Here is a 19,299-nt window from a genome sequence, read left to right as displayed (position 1 = left end):
AGTCCCCTCCCCAACCACTTTTCTGCTCAGGGGCCAGTGTGAAAGATAGTTCCTGAGTGGGAACAAAGGAATGGCTGCAAAGGCGATTCCCCACAGCTGAGAGCTGACTACAGGACTAGGCGTGGATGGGAGTCAGGTCTGGAACTCCCACAGGGAACATGGCATGAAACCCTGAAGGGTCAGTCTTCTTGTCCCGGGTCAGGTAGAGCTGAAAGGTGTCCATCCTAGTGAGCATGGCCTTGGCAGCAGGTAGAGGGAGTGAGGGCCTAGAATTGGGGTGGAGGGTTGTCCTCATCCCCAGCCTGTCTCTCAACTGCTCTAGGGACTGAGAGTTGTGGTAGAGAGCTGCCCTGGGCAGTGACAATGTTCTCAGCATAGCCTAGCTCCCTAAGGTCTCCGAAGTGTAGTCCAGACCCAGAACTGCCTTGATACCCTGCGGGTGTGGCGGAAGCTCCCCGTACCTGCTTCCACTCTGGGTTCCCTTGGCTCCCATCCACTGGCACCTCCTCCAGAGCCAGTGTGACCCTTGCCTCTGGCCCCAGACCTCCATCTGAGCTCAACACTAGCCTGCTAGCTATGCCCCCAGACCTGCTCCAATGATGTGCCTCCCTCTGGTCTTCTTTCCCCTTCTTGCTGTCGCCCAGCCCTTCTCTAGGCTCTAGGCACCTCGGGGGCAGAGCCTTGCGCAGCTCTAGTCTTGTTCTCTTTTCACCTTCTGCTTTGGAGATGCCAAGGAGCAAACCCCAGGCCCGCACCTGCCGGACAAGCACTTCCCCTCTGAGCCACATCCCTAGACCGTGAGTCATATCCTGAGTTTCCCTTGGCTGAGGGTCCCTGTGACCCCACACGGCTCTGCCGAGACTGAGTAACTGCTGCGTTCCCCAGCCACGTGGAGCTGCTCGGCTGAATGCCTTGTTTCCTTTCCTTCCTGGCATGTCTGTAAACTTTGCCGGGTAGCTGGAGCCAAGTACCCAATTAGGGATTTCTCTCCAGTTTCATTCAGCCCATAATTGAAGTGGGAGCGCCTTCGCGCCTGACACATCAAACAGGCGGGCACCCTGGAACCCCAGCCTGGATACACTGGGCAGCCCTGACCTCCCCATCTCTGACCTGCAGCGCCAGGTTGGGTCAGGCCGGGCCAGGAGGTGTTGGCACAGCAAGTGCTCCCCAGTCAAATGAGGGCAGGGCCCTTCAGATAGGGGTCCCCATGGGAAGTCATCCTGGCCTAGCTTGGCAGCTGCCATCTGCCCTTAGTTCTTGTCTTGGAGAGAGGTGGCATGCTCACCTGCTTTCCTGGGCTGTCACAAGGCTGACCTTAGTAGCTAGTCTGCACTCCATGACTGAGGCACATGCTCTATATTCTGTGCCATGAAAACATAAAGATTGTGGTATGGGGTCCATTGGAGTTGGGGCCGCTATGGGGTCCTGGGGTTGTGGGGTTCATCTGAGTTGGCATAGATAGAAAGCTACCCACCTCTCCCAGGAGCCTGTACCGGGCCATATCCTCTGCGCCTCACCACACTGAGCAGCAGCACCGTCCGTCCCCTGCTGACTAAGGGTGTAATTAACTCAGTGATTTAGTGATCTTACAGCGGTGCTCTGCCTCCACGACAGCCTGGCTTTAGAATGTTCCCGTCACCCTGATGGGTCCCCAATGCCCTTGCAATCCTCCCTGCTCCCACTCACAGCCCCAGGCAATCACTGATCTTTCTTCTGTTGATTTGTCTTTTCAGAACATTTGTCTAAATGGAACCTTACACTACACAGGCCTTTGTTCTGGCTGCTGCTGCTGAGTGAATACTTTCGAGATTCAGCTATGTCTTACATATATTTATATATATATATATATATATATATATATACACACACACACACACACACACACACACACACACACACACATCCATATTCCTTTGTATGGCTAAGTAATATTCCACCATGTGGATGGCGCATGTGTTAGGGATCAAGTCATTGATGGTGGACATTGGGTTGTCTCCACTTTGGGCCTCTGTGAGTCATGCTGCTGTGGACATTGGAGATAGTGCCCATGTCTTATGTGTGGAAGGGGATTTCTGGGTTACCTGGTACATTTATCACTTTTGTAAGAAATAACCTAATTGTTTTCCAAAGTGGTTGTACCAGTTGACATCCCCTTATGAGGGTCCCCCGCGTGTGCTCACCATCCTCCCTGCCATTCGTCTTTCCTGGCTTCTTGACGACAACATCCTCTGTGGGTGCATTTCCCTAATGACTAATGATTCGGAGCTCATTTCTGCAGCTTATTAGCCATTCATACATCTTCCTCGCTGAGACGCCTCTTACATCGGTGCCCAGTTTTTAATTGGATTGTTTGTCTTCTAATCATTTTCTTAATGCTTTCGTCTGATAAGCAGCGTTTTTAATTTTGATGAAGTGTAATTTATCAGCTCTTCCTTCCATGGCAGGCGCTTGGTCCTGGGGACTTTGATCACCCCAGCTCTATGGTTGCCTATGGTTTTCCAGAGGGGCTCAGTTTTAGACCCTGTGTCTCGCCATGTTAGTGTTGGGATGATGGAATCCAGCTTCATTCATCCTCTTTGGTCCTCAGTCGTCCCACCATGCTAGGCTGCTTTCTACTGCTATGGTAAACACCATGACCAAAGCGATTTGGGGAGGAAAGGGTTAATTTCCTTACCTGTCCCTTTCACAGCCCACAGGTAGGTCAGCCCAGGAGCTCTAGGCTGCAACTGTAGTGGAGGCTGTAAGGGAAAGCTGCTTATTAACCTTTTCCCTATGGCTTGCTCAGCCCACTTTCCTGTAGAACCCAGGCCACAAGCCCAGGGGGCACTGCACAGCAGTGGCCCGGGCCTTCCCACATCAGTCATTAACGGGGAAAATGCCTCACAGGCTTGCCTGCAGTCCAGTCTGACGGGGGCATTTTCTTACCCAAGCTTACCTCTTCTCAGATGACCCTAGCTTGTATCAAATGGACAAAAACCTAACCAGAACACTTGCCTTCCCCAATCCTAGCACTCTGGAGGTGGAGGCAGAGGAGCAGGGTTTGTAGTTTATCCTTGGCTACCTAGTGAGAAGGAGGCCAGCCTGAGTTATTATAATAATAACAATAACAGCTGCGTTTCTCCGACTCTGAAGATCAGCTCAGGGTGTGGGTTCTAGTCCTGAACCCCTTTTTCTTGATGATCATATTTTCCAACTCTCCATAGTTCACCCTGTCCTGGCAACCCCATCCCTTGTCACACTTGAAACAGAGGCCATGGATCCTGGACCTCTTCTGGAGGATTGCCTGCCCTTTTATGTGCTTTCCTGGGTCAGCTGCCTCTTTCTTCTTGCTTCTTTGTAAAGAGGTACAGCGTGTAACTTTTTCTGGGGGGGTCTATTTCTGTTCACCCCAAATTCATGTGCCAATAACAGACCAGAGAGATAATTCCATTCAAGTCCAGCTTGATGAACCATTGAGTATATTGGGGTTCCTTACAGGCATGTGATGTGGGGTTGCTTATAATGGGTGATAAGCTGCTGACAGAAGTGTGGGTGACTCCAGCAGCTGCATCAGGTTCACCCCAGCATGCTGATGACTCTTGCAAGCTGTGCCCCTAGGGCTTCCAGCACAACTTGCAGGCAACTTCTCTGAAGAGTCTTCTCCCCAGCAACTGTTTACTCATATAACCTTGGGGAGGGTGAGCCACTGCGCTATCCCCCTCTACGTGGGGACATAGAGAGCCTCTTGAGGAGCACTACAACCCATCTGATTTCAAGATGCCCAGGGCCATGTCTGTCACCTCCTCGGTCCACTGTAACATGCACTTTCTGGCCAAGCTTCAAATTTCTGAATCTCCCTGCTCTTCCCTTGTTTGTTCCTACTCAGCTACAGACTCAGCTGACAGTAGCAATATCCATGCCAGTCCAAATGCCGTGCTGCCTTGAGATTTCCTCCAGATCCTACTCAACCCAGCACTCAAAACTCCACTTCCTGCACAGTAGACCCTCTTCTGTGATAGAAGGAGACAGAGTGGAGGAGACCATGGTACACAGATCTGTCAGCCCCAGCAGGACACCCAGGACGCAGGGCTCCTGCTCTTCACGGCCACTAGGACCACCGGGGTGCTATGTGTGTTGTCTCTGGAAAGAACAGGTGGTTCTTATTAAAATGCTGAGAACTGAAAAGACTTCAGGGAGCCTTGGGCAGTGTTCGAAAGGGTGGGATCAAGGGTCAGTTGAAGGCTGGGAGATAGTTCCACTGGAAAACTCTTGCCTTGCCAGCAGCATGAGGTCAATCCTCAGAACCCATATTTAAAAATCTGAGCATGTTCCCATGAGCATGATCCCAGTATTGAGGAGATGGGGACACGTGGGTCTCTGGGACTCTGACCGCCAGCCTACCCTACTTGGTGGCTCCAAGCCATGAGAGACTGACTTTTTTTAACTCTATGACTTATATTTTTATTTTGTATGCATCTGTCTGTGTGGGGTGGTGCATGTGGAAGTCATAGGACAGCTTTCACAGGTCAGTTCTCTCTTTCTATCTTGTGAGCCCCAAGAATCTAACTCAGATCAAAAGGTGAACAACTGAGGAACAACATCAATGGGTGTCCTTGACCTACACATACATGTGTGTGTTTGTGCAGGCATACATGTGCAGGACATGCACATACGTACTCATGTGTGCATACATACATATTGTCTGTGCATATACACACTTGCATACACACACGTGTGCATGAACACACTCAGCAGAGTTAGTAGAACCCTACTCCCTACTCTATCTAATAGAATCCAGGCAACCTGGACTCAGCCCCAGCTCTGGCTGTGTTTAGCCATCAACATGTTACAACAGTCATGCCATCATAGGCCGAGGCTATCAGCCCCCCTCTGGACTCGGGGCCATGGAGAACAGGAGGGCCGCCTTTGCTCCCTTTCTTTGAAAGCTGATGATTTCCAACCCAGCCAGTCTGTGTCCTCTCTTCCTGGCTAGTGTGTGGCAGGAAGACAGGAATCCCCAGCTCCTCTCTTCTTACCCGGGCTCCTCTCTGGCCTAACTGTGGCCTTCCTCTGGCTCTGCCTTATCATAACCCAATGACTCCAAGGTCTCAGTTGCTGCCTGATCCTAGCATCCTTCCAAAACCTGCTCCAAGCTGCTCCGGCTGCTAAGTTGATTCTGTAGGCTTTTCTTTAATCTGCTCTCTGAAGAATTGGTTCCATTCAAGTCCGAAGCCATCACATGCATTAGCATGTATTTAATAGACTACTACGTCTCAAGGAGGGGGGCACAAAGGAGACTTAAAGCTTGTCTCACCAAGAGCAGACAGATTGACTCGAGAATGACTTGGTCAATAAAAGATGAGCTCTGAACCCTCCCCCCCTCAAAGGGAGCTCGCCTTCCAGGGAATTATGGTTTCTGTAACCCAGTGTCAGAAATTAATAATACATCCAGTGTGCAGAATGGATTGCCAGCTTTCAGCCTCAAGTAGACGCGAGTCCAGCGCAGTGGCTCTTATGTGACTCGTCCTCTCTGCCTCTGCGCACGGGCTCCATCAGAGCTTCTGTCCTGACCAGAGGACGGCAAGCCACCGCCCCAGCCCCAGTCTTCTCTTACAGACAGCCTGCCCTGCGTGTCTATGGAAGGAAGTTTCTTGAAGTTTGTGTTAAGACAGCTGTGTTCTCATGCTTTGTGATGCTATTCTCTGCTTCAAGTGTATTTGGCTAGGCAGGGAAATGGAGGGAAGGTGTATACACCTGTGATGGAGTCATGCCTATTGGTTTCTGGTTATCTTTATGTGTGAAACCTTTCTTTGAAAGCTGTGGTTCCCCTAGAGGGCATGAACAGGCTGCGTGAGTGTGTGCATGCACATGTGTATGTGTGTGCTGTCTGCCTGTCTACACATGCATATATGTATATGCACATGAATGTAGTCACTAGAAGGTGTCCAATCTCTTCCTTCAATATGTTCTACTTAATTGTGCATTATGATGCACAGTCTCTCAAGAACCTGGAGCCAGGCTGGCAACCAGCAATCCCCAGTATTCCTCCAGTCTCCACCCCTTACAGCCACATCTGACTTTGTACGTGAGTGCTGGGGCTTTGAAACCAGGTCCTCACGCTGTCATCTGTCGCCCCAACTCCATGATACACTTTGTCCCTACCTGCCTCACTATCCAGCCTCTTGGCAGCAAGAATATGTGAGTCGACACCTGGCAGCCCTATCTTAGCTTCCTCAGCCCTCGTCCTGCTTCACTAGCAACATAGCAGCCCACACGCTTCGGTTTTGGGTATTCCGGAACCTCCATTCCAGCACTCAGCCTCCATTCCAGCCCTGCTGGAGCCCTTGCAGTAGAAGGCAGCAGTGCATGCAGGAGGCTCACAGCCCGAGATCTCTGTCTGCCAGTGTGTTGCCAAAGTTGCTGTCCAGGGGCTCATAAGTAGCACCTGCCCCTTCTGAGGGCACAATGACAAACTGAGGCACAGCTCTACCAAGGTTCACTCTGGAGGCCCAGTGAATTTATTGAGCTTTCTTGAAGAGAATGGGTTCAGGGCTGCTTACAGGGTTGTGGGTGCTTGTCCCCCAACTGACTACACTGGAAAACCTTACCCAACAGGGATGAGAGCTTTTCCTTAGCCACAGAGATGGATTCCTTCCTCCCCTTGTCTTCCCCAGCCCATATACTTTAGCCCAGTGGTTCTCAACTTTCCTACTGTGACCTTTTAATACAGTTCCTCATCTTGTGGTGACCCCCAACTATAAAATTATTTCATTGCTACGTCATCGCTGTAATTTTGCTACTGTTGTGAATAGCAATGTAAATATCTGATAGGCAGGTCGAGAGCAGCTGCTCTAGCCCCTCCCTGAGCTCAAGTGCAATTAAGGCAGCGTTGCATATAACAGGAGGTAGGTGCAGCTGGATTCTCAGGTGAGGATCTCATGACCCTCCCCATCACTCTAGTCCATGGGCCCGGTTGGGATGAGCCTTCTGAAGGGGTCACTGCTGAACTTCCCATGATGGCAGTTATTGAACTTGGAGAGCAGTCACTTAAAGCAGCCAGGCAGCTGGGGCTCTGTTCACCCAACCAAAGTTGATCCCGCAGCCTATGGTTTTTCTCTGGGTCCCCAATCCCTCTGCCTGTCTTGGAGTGGAGATGATCTCCCTCAAACTATAACCTGAATATAGCCCCGACCTCTTAGAACTGCCCCACAGAGACCCAGTGGAGAGGGGTCATCAGTTCAGACAGCAGGGAGCACGGCCCTGCTGCATGCTCACAAGGAACGTGTGCTGTATGGCTGCCAGAGTCACCACACCAGGACAGGAGATGCTGGAGCCTTCAGTGGTTCTCACCCCAAGGATGGCTTCCTTGGGGCTGCTCCCATCTGGCCCTCTGTGTCACCCAACTGTGGTATGTCTTTGATCTCCCCCACAACTCTTCTCATCTCTCGCCAGCCTCCCTGCCAGAGCTTCCCAGTGCAGAGCCCCCTAAAGAGAAGCTTGGCATTTAGAGCCAAGGCAGGAACCCAGCTCTTAGGCTGGCTGCCCTTGGGTAAGACACCAGCTTGTGCTCCAGTGACTTGTCAAAGAGTCTCATGTGCTGCCAACGGAGGCTATGGGTAGAAAACAGTCCTGGAGCAGTACTGGCTGGCATCTCACCCTCTGCAATGCATCCTTTACCCTGCAGTGCTTTCCAGCAACCAGCCAGGCCCTTTTCCTCCTTTTTTGGTTCATTGTTTTTTTGGGGGGAGGGGGAGGTTGTTTTATTTCGTTTTTTCCTTTGAAGCATGTAATCTAGATTGGCCTTTCTGCTTCTACCTTGTCACGGCCACCTTCGACCCGCAAGGATGACGCGACACCAGGAGATCTTCTCACTGGAGTTTTATTCAGGACTTTATTCACAGCAATCTTTCTCCTTCTCCCCTCCCCCCCCCCCTCTCCTGGCAAACCTCTCCCAGCCCTTAAAAAGGCACAGGCCTGCCAACCCGGATTTCCCGGTGGGCACTGCCCATAGGTTCACGCATATGCAGGCAGCTGATAATCATTGCGTGATCATTGATTATCATAGAGAGCACTCGCTTTTGGGATTGTGGAGGGCGGGAGCCAGCACCCTCAGGTGCGCTCCACGCAGCTCTCTACACTACCTCTCAAGTGCTGAGATTACAGGTGTGCACTCACATGTCTGGTTTATACCGTGCTGTGTATTAAACCCAGAGCTTCATGCATGCTAAGCAAGTGCTCTACCAACTAAACCACATTCCCGGCCTTCCTCTCTGTACCTTCTAATGGCCTGTGTGTCGAGGCTTTCCAGTCCTGGTTCCCCAGTCCTCTCTAGCTGTGTATGCTAGAGACCTTCAAGTGGATCACAGGTTGCTCCAGGCCACGCAGCCCTAGTGTCTAAGGAGAGTGTGGGTCCACCTACTCTTCTGCTCATCAGTTCATTTGATGCTTCTGAACTTCTTACAGTGACCTTGTGTCCCAGGCACTGTGGGTGCTAGGCTTGCCCCAAGAGAGACCCAGGCTCTGCTTCCAGGGACTTGTACAGTGGAGGAAGTGGACCCTCAGCCAGACAGGGTAGCATACATGTCCACCAGCGGTACAGAAGCTCAAGGGAGGCCAGGAAGGAAGGCACTTGGAGATGGTGGGGCTTGTTATAGAAGTGTGCCACCAAGCACGGTCCCTTGTCGGAGGCAGAAGTCCAGGGCCACTTGTAGCATGGCAGAGAACTATACCATCCATGCGTGTGTGGGTGAAACTGTCGCACACAGCAAAGTGGTGGAAGCCAGGACAGCACTTAGGGCTGGGTTTTCACATCACCTCACCCACCCTGCCTCTTGCATCTGATCAGGAGGGCAGTCAGCTCTAGCAGGGGGAGTATCAAGCATCTGATTGAGGGCCTCTGGGTCGGTCCTGGTCTGCAGGAATCCAATGGAGCCTTGATCCCTGGGACAAAGACTGCAAGGATGGCCAGTTGGCAGGGGCTGTAGCTGAGAGCAACTTTGATTACTGGCAGGGGGGCTCTCCATTTAGGTGGTAACTGGCAGGTGTGCAGTAGAGCAGGAAGCAAGGGTTCATCCCTTAGGACTTGGGCACACCAGCTGCGGGGTCATGAGGAAGGGTTGATGTACCCAGGCAGAGTTCCCTATGTGCCAGATGGGCTAGGGTAGGGAGGCCTGTTGGGTGGGTTATAGACAACTGGAGGATCCATGTTGAGGAATAAACACGTTCACCGGAGATGTGGTCCAGCTACACATGGAGCTGCATGTAGTTTGGCCCCAACCCCTGACCCTTGTTTTCCTGAGCTGGAAGTAATACAGCATTGTGCATGACCTTTGCTTGTCACTGAAGGGGCCTCTCTTGGGCACCTCAGGCGTGTGCCATGGGTCAGAGAGTCTTATTGGAGGAAGGGTCCGTGTCGGGAAGAAGGGCTGGCTGACGACTCAACAGGTGGAGCCATATAGTAGACCCAGCAGTAGGAGACGTGTAGGACCGTGGAGCTTTATCCCTGCTAGCCAGTGGCCAGGGGTCTTTCTGAGCCTAGGCCTGAGTTGCTGACGGAAGCCCCTTGCCCAAACCCCAGGGCAAACCTGAAGTAGCATCACCTGGCACTCAGTATGTTTGTGGGTGTCTCTCAGGAATTCCATGATCCTGAAGTTCCAGGTTGGGTAATATTGATCCTCCAGGCCTCTGGTTGTCTCCACATCTATCAGCCCAAGTCGTGTCCCTCCCACCCTGGAGGACAGCAGACACCAGGGGCTGCTGATCCTCTGCCGCGAAGAGTGCTGCCACAGGGAGTGTGCAGCCTGGCGCTGCAGGGCCTCTCTTGCTCTGTCCCTGGGGTGGGGGAGGGAATCTTACAAGAACGAATATGATATCAGCGCCCGCTTGTCACCCCGGGACTCTCCCACCCTGTAATCTGGTGGGCTGTAATTGCCAGTGTCTTTTCAAATCATTTTTGTGCAAGGTGACAAGCTGCTTGCTGGAGTGAGCAGTTAATCACACAGAGATACCCCGTTTGAAAGGCGCTCAGAGCTTACCCAGGGGCGGCTGCCAGCAGCCAGGCGGGTGCACACAGTCTGCTCATCTGCATATAATTCCAGGGCGAGCAAGCCTCGCTGAGGCTGGTGTAAACCATGCAATTTCCGGCCCAGCAGGGGACACAGGCTGGTGGTGGGGACCAAACCTCGGGGCCTCTGGCATCAGTAGAGTTAAAGCAACTCCATCTCCATAGAGCAGCAGGAGACCTGATTAGCAGGTGGTGGTGACCTAGCCACTTTGGGAACCACAGTCCCCCATCTTCTACCAGCTACCCTACCTGTCGCTCTGCAGGGTGACTTCAAGGAAGGAGGACCCCAAAAGTATCCAAGTTGATACGGCATATCACCTCCACCCGCCAGCCATTCCGTTGTTTGCTTGCTTGAAGTTTGGGTTTGGGATGGGCTAATAACCTTTGATTGGTGTTCTATGCTACTCTACCTTCCTCCATATAGTGTCCCAGAGGGTTGAGCCCATAGTGTCTCAGCAGGCCCTAAGTCAGTGCTCTGGGACATCTCCTCCTGGCACTCTCTCCAGGAAGCCACAGGGAGCAGGGCACAGACTTTCCTGTCACAGCCACAGCAGTGCCCGGCCTCCACAGCTGCTAATAAAATTGCATAAATATTTGATGACTAATTATTAAATATTTAAAAATGTAAAACTGGAATGGTTTGGAAGTTAGCATGGCATGAATAATTCAGTCCTTAGATGCACATCATCTTTGGGTCTGAACAGGGCCAGCACCTCCAATGCATTATGTAGCTGGAGACATAAGTCCCAGGGACTTCTCTGTCTAGCCACCAGTCCCCATGCCTAGAAGCAGAGACTCAGGCCGAGTCCCTGTTGTCACACTGCTGGACAAGTCTCAACCTGTAAAGTCAGGAGGGGGTTTATGTGGAATTCTGAACTGTCGGCCTGGACCATGGCAAAGCAGAGAAGGTCCCTTTCCTTTGGTGAGCCTGAAACACCATCCCTTCTGGTCAGTGTTCGTGTGTCTGCAGAGACCAAAGGCCAAGTATTGTCCATTCACTTGACCAGACACTGGAGAGAGTCCAACCATGGTGCACAGGGATCCCTCCCAAGGGAGACAGGAATAGACTCCCAGGCAGAGCCAGAGAACATTAGGAGAAGCTTAGACCGACTTTCTCTGTCTACTGCTTCATCTTCAAGGCTGGGTGAGCTGGAAACAGCACCTCTGCTTAAGGTTAGAGGGCTGAAGCTGTGTTCGCTGTAGCCTGTGATAGTCTAGTACCACAGTGATTTTTCCAAGGCCTGAAAATCCCAGCTTTGGTTAAGTGGATTTTATTCACTTCAGAAGGGAAAATGGCTCTGCCCAAATCCCCAAAGGAATGTCCAAAAAGCTGCTTCTAGCTTTTAATCAGGAGATGCGGAGGCACTGGGGCATTGACAAAGTTGCTGCTCCATTGGATCACACCCTCCTTTTTGCTCCTACCCCACAGTATTGTAGCTGGGAAGGAGGGGAGAGCCCGTCTGCAAACATGGGAGCCAGAGAAGAGGGCCGCAAAGTCCTGGGCATCCTGGTGATGTCATGTCACCTGCACCTGTCATCTCCCTTGAGTGACATTCAGTCACTGTGAGGGTAGCATGTGTTCCCTGCTAGCCCATGTGTGAGCATGTTTGCTTCCCTGTGAGAGAATTTGGCTGCATTTTCTTCCCGCATGCTCACCCTCCTCGTTTCCATTGAGTGTTAATGTGGTAATGGATCGCCTCAGTTCCCTTTCCGTAACACTCAGACCTGTGCTTCTGTGCCTAGCCCACCGTGGTCATTTGAGTGAGAACAACTCTAATAGGCGAATATGTTTGAATATTTGGTCCGCAGTTAGTGGAACTGTTTGGAAAAGATTAGGAAGCGGCCTTGCTAGAGGAGGTGTGTCACTGGGGTGGCTCTGAGGCCACACCAGGCCCAGGGTCTTTTGTCTTTCTCTGCCTTCCTCTGGCCGATCAGATGTAAGCTCTCAGCTGCTCTCAGCTACTCTAGTGCCTGACTGCCTGCCTGCCTGCCTGCCTGGAACCATACTTCTGGCCTCGATGATCGTGGACTAACCCTGAAACTGTAATCAGGACCCCATGAAATACTTCGGTTTTTGAGTTGCCTTGGTCGCGGTGTCTCCTCACAGCAATAGAACAGTGACAAAGACACTCTAGCTGCATGACTGTCTCTGACTTCTCAGCAGAAGGGAAAGCTGCATTCTCTTTCTCCAGCCTCAGTCTGCTCTGGTGTGTGCGTACACATGCGCACACCCACACATACATACATATGTGTGTCCCTCTCCACAAGCGGCTCTGGTGAGAGCCGTGTTGAGTCAGTGATGCTCTGACATCCTCATCTTGCCTACCTGGCATGGAGGTGAGGACACTACCTTTGTGGTGTGTTCTTTCACATGTTTGGTTTTCTATGCTGGCCAACATGCCCGACTGTTCTGACCTTCTGGAACTCTCTGGAGGGGCTGTCAGTGTCCTCTCAGTGCTTTGAGACGCGGTGGGCCATCTGTCAGCTCTGCTTGGATTCTTGTCCTTGGCTAGTCCTCTTGGGGCCACAGCCTGGGATCAGAACACAGCGTACTCTGCTCTGATGGGGATTGTGTAGGCTCTTGCTGCCACCACAGGTCCCTGCCCTGATGGTCCCCACAGTCATGCAGGTGCCTCCTCCCCCCGTTTCCTGTTCTCTCATCATGTCTCTTGCCTGAGCCAAGAAGGTCCAGTGCTCGGTGATGCTGTTTTCTGGGCACTGAAGTAGGTGTTCCATTCCAGACAGGACTCTGGCAGGCCTGTCTCCCACACTGTGACTGTAACCCAGAGCCTTGCCCAGCCTCTCAGTTCCTTAGGAACTTGGCATGGTGTTTTTTTGGTTTGGGCTTTGAAACAGTGTCCCATGTAGCCCAGGCTAGCCATAACTCACAATGTAGCCAAGGATGATTTAGCTTCTGATCCTCCTGCCTCTACCTCCTAGGTGTTAGGATTGCAGGCATTTCCCACCATGCAGTGCTGGGGATCCGGCCCAGGCCTCATGCATGCCGGGCAAGACTCCTGGTTGAGTCACATCACTAGCCCCTCAGGAGTTCTCTCTGGAGGGTCTGTGTTTCTCTATCCAAGGAAAAAAACAGTTGGCCTTTCCTTTGTCCTCTTGCAGAGCTGACCCCAGGCTCATAGGGGTTGGCACTGTTGTGCCCCCGAGCTGCTGCAGCCTGCTGAGAGTGAACATTCAGATCCAGGACTGACAGCAGGGGAGCTGCTGTGATGAAGCACTGACCAAAAGCAGCTTGGGAGGGAAGCGCTCATTTATTTGCCCTACAGGTTGCAGTCCATCACCAAGAGATACCAAGTCAGGGCCTGAAGCAGAGGAAGCCTACTGATACTTTATTCTCTTGGCTTGCTCGGCTACCTTCTTTTTTTTTTTTTTTTTTGCTTTTTCGAGACAGGGTTTCTCTGTGGTTTTGGAGCCTGTCCTGGAACTAGCTCTTGTAGACCAGGCTGGTCTCGAACTCACAGAAATCCGCCTGCCTCTGCCTCCCGAGTGCTGGGATTAAAGGCATGCGCCACCACTGCCCGGCTCTGCTACCTTCTTATATATCCCAGACCCACTTGTCCTGGGATGGCACCACCTACAGTGGGCTAGCCCTCCCCTGTGTACATTTGCTATCAAGACAGCGGTCCACAGACATGCCCATGGGCCAGGCTGAAGGAGGCAGCTTCTCAACTGAGGTTCCCTCTTCTAAAGTTTGTACATTTTCAAAAACCAGCCAGCCAGCATAGGGCATGGAGAAGTGGGTCGGCAGTTAAGAGCACATACCTTCCGGAGAATCTGAAATTCAGTTCCCAGCACCCACATCACAACCACTCCGCCCTCGGGGGAATCTGATGCCTCTGGCCTCCGAGGGCACCTGCATTCACATGCACATATTCACACTTAAGATGACATACTTTAAAATGATGAAAATAAATCTTAATAAAAAGCAGCCCAGTACCCACCTTTCTGCCCACAGACTGTACTGGCACAGGTGGATGACTGCTGAGAGCCCCACAGCCATCTTCTCTCTGGTTATCTCTTCTCAATGTCTGCCTCATGTGTGTCCTTCTGGCCCCACTAGTATCAGCCGTTCTGCAGACTCCAGGCCAGGAGCTGAGACTCCAGAGATCTGAGCACATAAACGCTTATTATCCCACCATCTCTGCTCTTAGGCAGGAGTGCGCATCCCCACTAGCTTTGATCTGGAAGAGCACAGGCTATTTCTGTCTCGTGTCCTTCCCTCAGTGCTTTCACAGCTGCCTCTTGTGAGTCCAAAAGGGCACTCATGGGGCTGAGATAGTGAGGGTTGTCAGCTCAGAGCTGTCCTGTAGCCTCCTCAGAGGAGTGGAGCCAGCCAACAGGCCCGCCTGAGCTTACAGGCCAGATGTGGCGCAGCGAGTGTTTGGGTGCAAGGCCTGATGTGCCTGCTCCAGGACCACTCTGGAAACCATCAAGTCTGGCTTGGGTTCTGGCGAGCAATCACATCCCTTCTCTGACTCCCACTTGTCACCTGCCACATTCCTGTGCTTATAGGACAGCCAGGCTGTCCTTGTGGAGGGGCCATAGGAAGGGAGGGCATGGACAGCCTCGCCTGGGGACACCAAGGTGAGGCACAAAGCTGGAGAGTGACAGCAACCACAGCTTCCTCCTGGCAGCAGGCAGGACTTGAGAGTTGGGAAGGCCCATGACAAGATGGAAGAGCACCCAGAGCTGCCAGAGAGTGAGAGGGTCTGGCCCTGCGGAACTAGAGGACTCCCCCAGAAAAAGGTTGCCCCTCACTGTGTCTTGATCTCAGAGTGACCTCCGGGCCCAGAGCTCCCTGGATCTCACCCCACCTACCACTCTGCCCCCCACCCTGTGTTGTTACCTGCACACTTGTGACTGGCTGAAGACATTTCCCCAAGGCCAAGGTCACTGCAGACCCCAAGGCCCTTTGCCTCCCAGGAGAAGCCCAGAAGCAGCCTCTACTCTTGGTCACTTTGGAAAGAGGCTGGATAACAGCCATGGCAGCAGAGTGATGACACTTTCAAGGTGGAGCCCATCTTTTATTGATTTAATCCAAACGTCGAAGTGAATTATTCATTCTTGTTTATGTAAGTCACCAAGCCACAGAAATAACAAGGAAGTTGAAGCACCTCAAATCAAATGCTTGTTTCCAGGCTTTGGGCATCACCCTCCACTTGTCTGTCTCCCCCCACCTCCCACTAGCCTCACACTCTCCCTGAAAGAGGAGGCTTCTACTCCCAACCCAATGGTAATAAGTGATCCTCCTTTGCGGCCACAAACATACCTGTGAGTGCCTGGCATGTGGCCAGACACCTCTTCTCCATTCATCCCCAAGAAGCACACCGACCCTCCCCATGGGCCTTCCATGGGCCTGGGTCCCCCACCTGCCTCTGAGATCTGAACTGTGCAGAAGAGCCTGTTTCCTTCCCCAAGGTCAGCCTGTGTTTGGTCCTAAGATCTAATCTTCCCCTTTAGACATCTGGGGTCTATCAACAGTTATCACAGTCTCTGATGGCTGGAACATCCCTGCAAAGTGTGGTCGGTGAATTTCTTCTCCTGCTGAAGGCTCTGGCTCCAGGAGGAGGAGGGGCAAGGGATGCCAGGAAGAGCCTTGGGGTCAGGGCTGCCAATTAACCTTTCATTTTCATAGTCTGATCACTCGATTAATCAAGGCTTGGGGTCTGTGTCCTGTTGAAGGGGCCCTCACTGTGGAGAACAGTGTCTGCCAAGGCCTCTGTGCTGGGTGATGGATGAAAGAGCCACAGGGCAGGGCCAGCAGCCAGGCGACAGCCCCACAGGTGAGCTTCTGCCTACCAGCTGGGTCTATCAAGCCATTTTTCCTCACAGCCCCAGGTACCAGCATGCTTTTCTCAGAGTGTGCTTCCCGCACACGGACTGTGGATGGGTTGTTGCATTCTAGAGTATGAGGGACAGGAAGGATAGTGACAGCCCTGCTGGTGCCCATCAGCTGCATGGCCCAGTGGCATGTTCATCTGGAGGTGTGTGACCTTTCCTGTGGTACATAAAAAAATCTGTCCATCCTAGATAGTACACCACCAGCAGAACAGACCACCCAAGGCGAGGCTGATAAGCAGTGGGTGTATTGGGTTTACGAACAGGAGCACGAGCAGTTCCCTTGTGAAGTGCAGTGACTCGGGGGAGCTGCAGCACCAAAAAACCCACCCCAGCATTGGGAACAGTTCACCCAGCTGTGTTCCTGAGCTCCCAGGGCAGCTTGCAGGAGGTCTCCTCTCCCTAGCAGTAGTTACTAGAATCCTGGGGGATGGAAGCAGAGACTTTCTGAGCTTCCTAAGCTTTGATTGCTTCCTGAGCCCTGCTTACTGAGTACTCACCGAGTCTTACGGGGCCTCCCTCCCAGAGGGACTGCTTCAGTCGACAGAAAATAACAACGTGCCACCATATCACAGTGGGTGATGTGGCTTCTGAGTTTATGCGTTTGGCTTAGGCTGGCCTCCAAGGATCATTCTGGCTAAATCCTCAAAACTGTATCAGGGGACAGCCACATCTCCTGGGAGATGGCGGGGAGACAGAGAGGTGGCAGGGGAGACAGAGAGGTGGCAGAGCCGAATGGGGACTCAGCCTCCCTTGTCTCCATTTTCCTTGGGGTTGCTCAGAGCGTCTGGTTCCCACATCTCTCTCATGGGACTCAGGCTCCCCACCTCCACTGATCCCTGGAAGGCCCTCCCATCTCTGTGAACTAACCACCCTCTGGGTCTGTGGTGTGCAGGGCACAGTTTATTCTCCCTTTTGCCTCAGGCCTGAGCTAAGATGCCCCACCTCAAGATCTTTCCCATCCTGCTCTTCCACGGTGGGCCCATGAGGGTCCTGTTCTGGACCTGGGCCATAGAGTGAGTCTCTTGGGCCCTGAGTTCTTCTTGACTTAGGGTTCCCTTTCCCCATACACTGCTCAGGATTACTGTCCTCAGAGGAGCCCAGTTTTCCCTGTGTCCCTTGAGCACATATCATAGCTGATGTTAACTAACCCCAGCCACTCATCACACTGAAGGGTGCACATCGCACACCCACTTCCTGAGCCTGACCTCCCAGGCCTGTGGGGTTCCCCTTGTGAGCTCTATGTAGGACTTCCAGGAAGCACCCAGCTCCAGACAATCCCTGTGTGTGTGAGTGGAGCCAGGCTCGGTAATTAACTGGGGCATAAATCAGGGCTTAATTACTCAGCAGGCACCTTGGGTGAGAGATTCATGGTAATTGTGTGTGCTCCTGGTGGCTTTGCACAGCTGGCTTCTCCCTGAGCACCAGTAAACCGTGGCGAGCAATGGGGAGGTAGGGCTCTACCCTGAGCAATACTCCCAGAGACACTTGGGAAGTTGAGGAGCAGGTTCTAGGCACGGTTTTATGGAACCCAACCAGACCTTGCTGAGGGACAGGGAGGGTCCATTTGGTCTCAGATGGCCAGCATGTGGACTTGTGTCTATCTTCCTCTGTTGTACTAGCTCATGCAGGGCAAGTGACCAACCCCGGGACAGGAGCTCAGGCTTCAGGTGACCATCCATTTGCCCAGAGTGGTTGGGGACTCTGACCCTCACTGCAGACATGATCCTCCAGTGTGTCCTTCTCCAGCAGGCTCTGGAAACTGTTAGCCTTCTGGGACCAGTCACCACCAAAGCATGACCAATTGTTCCACAGAGCTTCCTAACAGTGACCAGGGTAATGTCCTGCTGGGCGTTGTCACTCTGCCAGCAGTGTATCTGGTCAGAGCATCTGTCTTTCAGAGTACTGTGCTTTGGGTTATTTTTTTTTTTTAAGTACTGTTGTTGAAATAGTGACTTTATTATGACTGCCACCAGAAGGTCACACTGCTTCTCCGGATCCTTGTCCTTTTTCTTCTGATTTCTCAGAGCCCATGGATGGGCACCAGCCTCAGGCAGCAGGGGCTCAAATTGGGCCATGCTTTATCCTTGCCCCTTCCCTAGCTATCCTCCCTGTCACACCTGTGCCCAGTGACACTCACACCATGCCCCTCTCCCTGCAGAGCTGCGGAAGCAAGTGGAAAGTGCTGAGCTGAAGAACCAGCGGCTCAAGGAGGTTTTCCAGACTAAGATCCAGGAGTTCCGCAAGGTTTGCTACACGCTGACTGGCTACCAGATCGACGTGACCACTGAGAGCCAATACCGCCTCACCTCCCAGTATGCCGAGCACCAGTCTGACTGCCTCATCTTCAAGGTAGGGAGCACTACCTATGTGTCGCCATGCTGGTTCATGCAGTGCCATGTCCTCAAGGCATAGTCTTCCATGGCAGGAGGGGAAATGCTGGACCCTTTCTCCCCACTCTTGAGGGGCACTGACCTGGGGTCACGTCTACTTGGCTTTCTTTAATTCGTACTCTGAGTCTCTACCAAGCTCCGCCATACAGCTTGGGGCACTTCAACCTTGTCCAGAGGCAGTAGGTGCCCAAAAGATGGTGAGGAGCACGGCAGGCATCTTGCTGCCAGACTTCTGCCAAAGGTCAGTGTGTGGCACAGCCCACGTAAGGGAAAGGACAAGCTGTGTGTGCCAGCTACTTGGTGGTCAGGCCAAAGGTACCAGAGTTGATCCCATAGGTTTCTGGGTAAGCCCTGTAAAGCGGGAAAGGGGCCGTGGTCTTCAGGAAGCATGTACCTGTTGTAGTCTCGTGTACAGAGTGAGCACCTGAGGAGGGATCCCTCTTCATTGAAACAAAAACAACATACCCCAGAGAGAAGGTGCCTGGGACATGGCCTGGCCAGACCGTGGGTACAAGTTCTCAGAGCAAGCAGGTCCAGCAGAAGTGAAGTTGGTCAGTGCCGAGAGTGGAATGGTGTAGCTGCCAATCTGGGGTTACATGGGCTTGCTCATCACTGGCAAGCACCCTTACTTCCTGTCCCTGGGACGGTGTTATGGTACCAGCATGGCATATGGCCCTTTTATGGTCTGTGATCCCAGTGTTATGTGCGACTGTGTGGGGAAGAGCCTGGTCAGTAGCTGTGGGTGTGGCCAGCTCCATTCTGTATCACATGTGGCTGGGCCTCCTACAGTCTGTAGCCAGACTCTCTGTGCCCTGCAGAAACAGAAACCAGCTTCCATTTTCACCTAAAATCTATGCCCAATGTGACCTACATTTTTAAAGCAGACTTGCATAAAAACATAGTTCCTGTTTGTTGTTTCTCCTTATTCCCACCCATCTGTCTGTCTGCCCCTTGGAGGGGACGCTGCCCGTTGTGGTGGTCAGAGGCACACCAGACGCAGCACCTACT

General features: G+C 52.5%; 1 protein-coding gene across 1 annotated transcript in view; it reads left to right on the top strand.

Annotated features, from left to right (window-relative positions):
• The window catches only part of LOC121464955 (mitotic spindle assembly checkpoint protein MAD1), a 319,326-nt gene that overhangs the window by 240,812 nt on the left and 59,215 nt on the right, over window positions 1-19,299 (top strand). The window contains exon 17 of the mRNA XM_041678089.1: window positions 18,060-18,250. Coding sequence (XP_041534023.1) covers window positions 18,060-18,250 — 191 coding nt within the window. The remainder of the gene's footprint in view (window positions 1-18,059; window positions 18,251-19,299) is intronic.

The sequence above is a fragment of the Microtus oregoni genome, unplaced genomic scaffold, assembly GCF_018167655.1.
Source record: "Microtus oregoni isolate MIOR12 unplaced genomic scaffold, Mior012 000029F_ref0000214, whole genome shotgun sequence".
NCBI lineage: Eukaryota > Metazoa > Chordata > Mammalia > Rodentia > Cricetidae > Microtus > Microtus oregoni.
The sequence above is the reverse complement of the archived record's forward strand: the minus strand, read 5'-3'. Positions and strand labels throughout refer to the sequence as shown.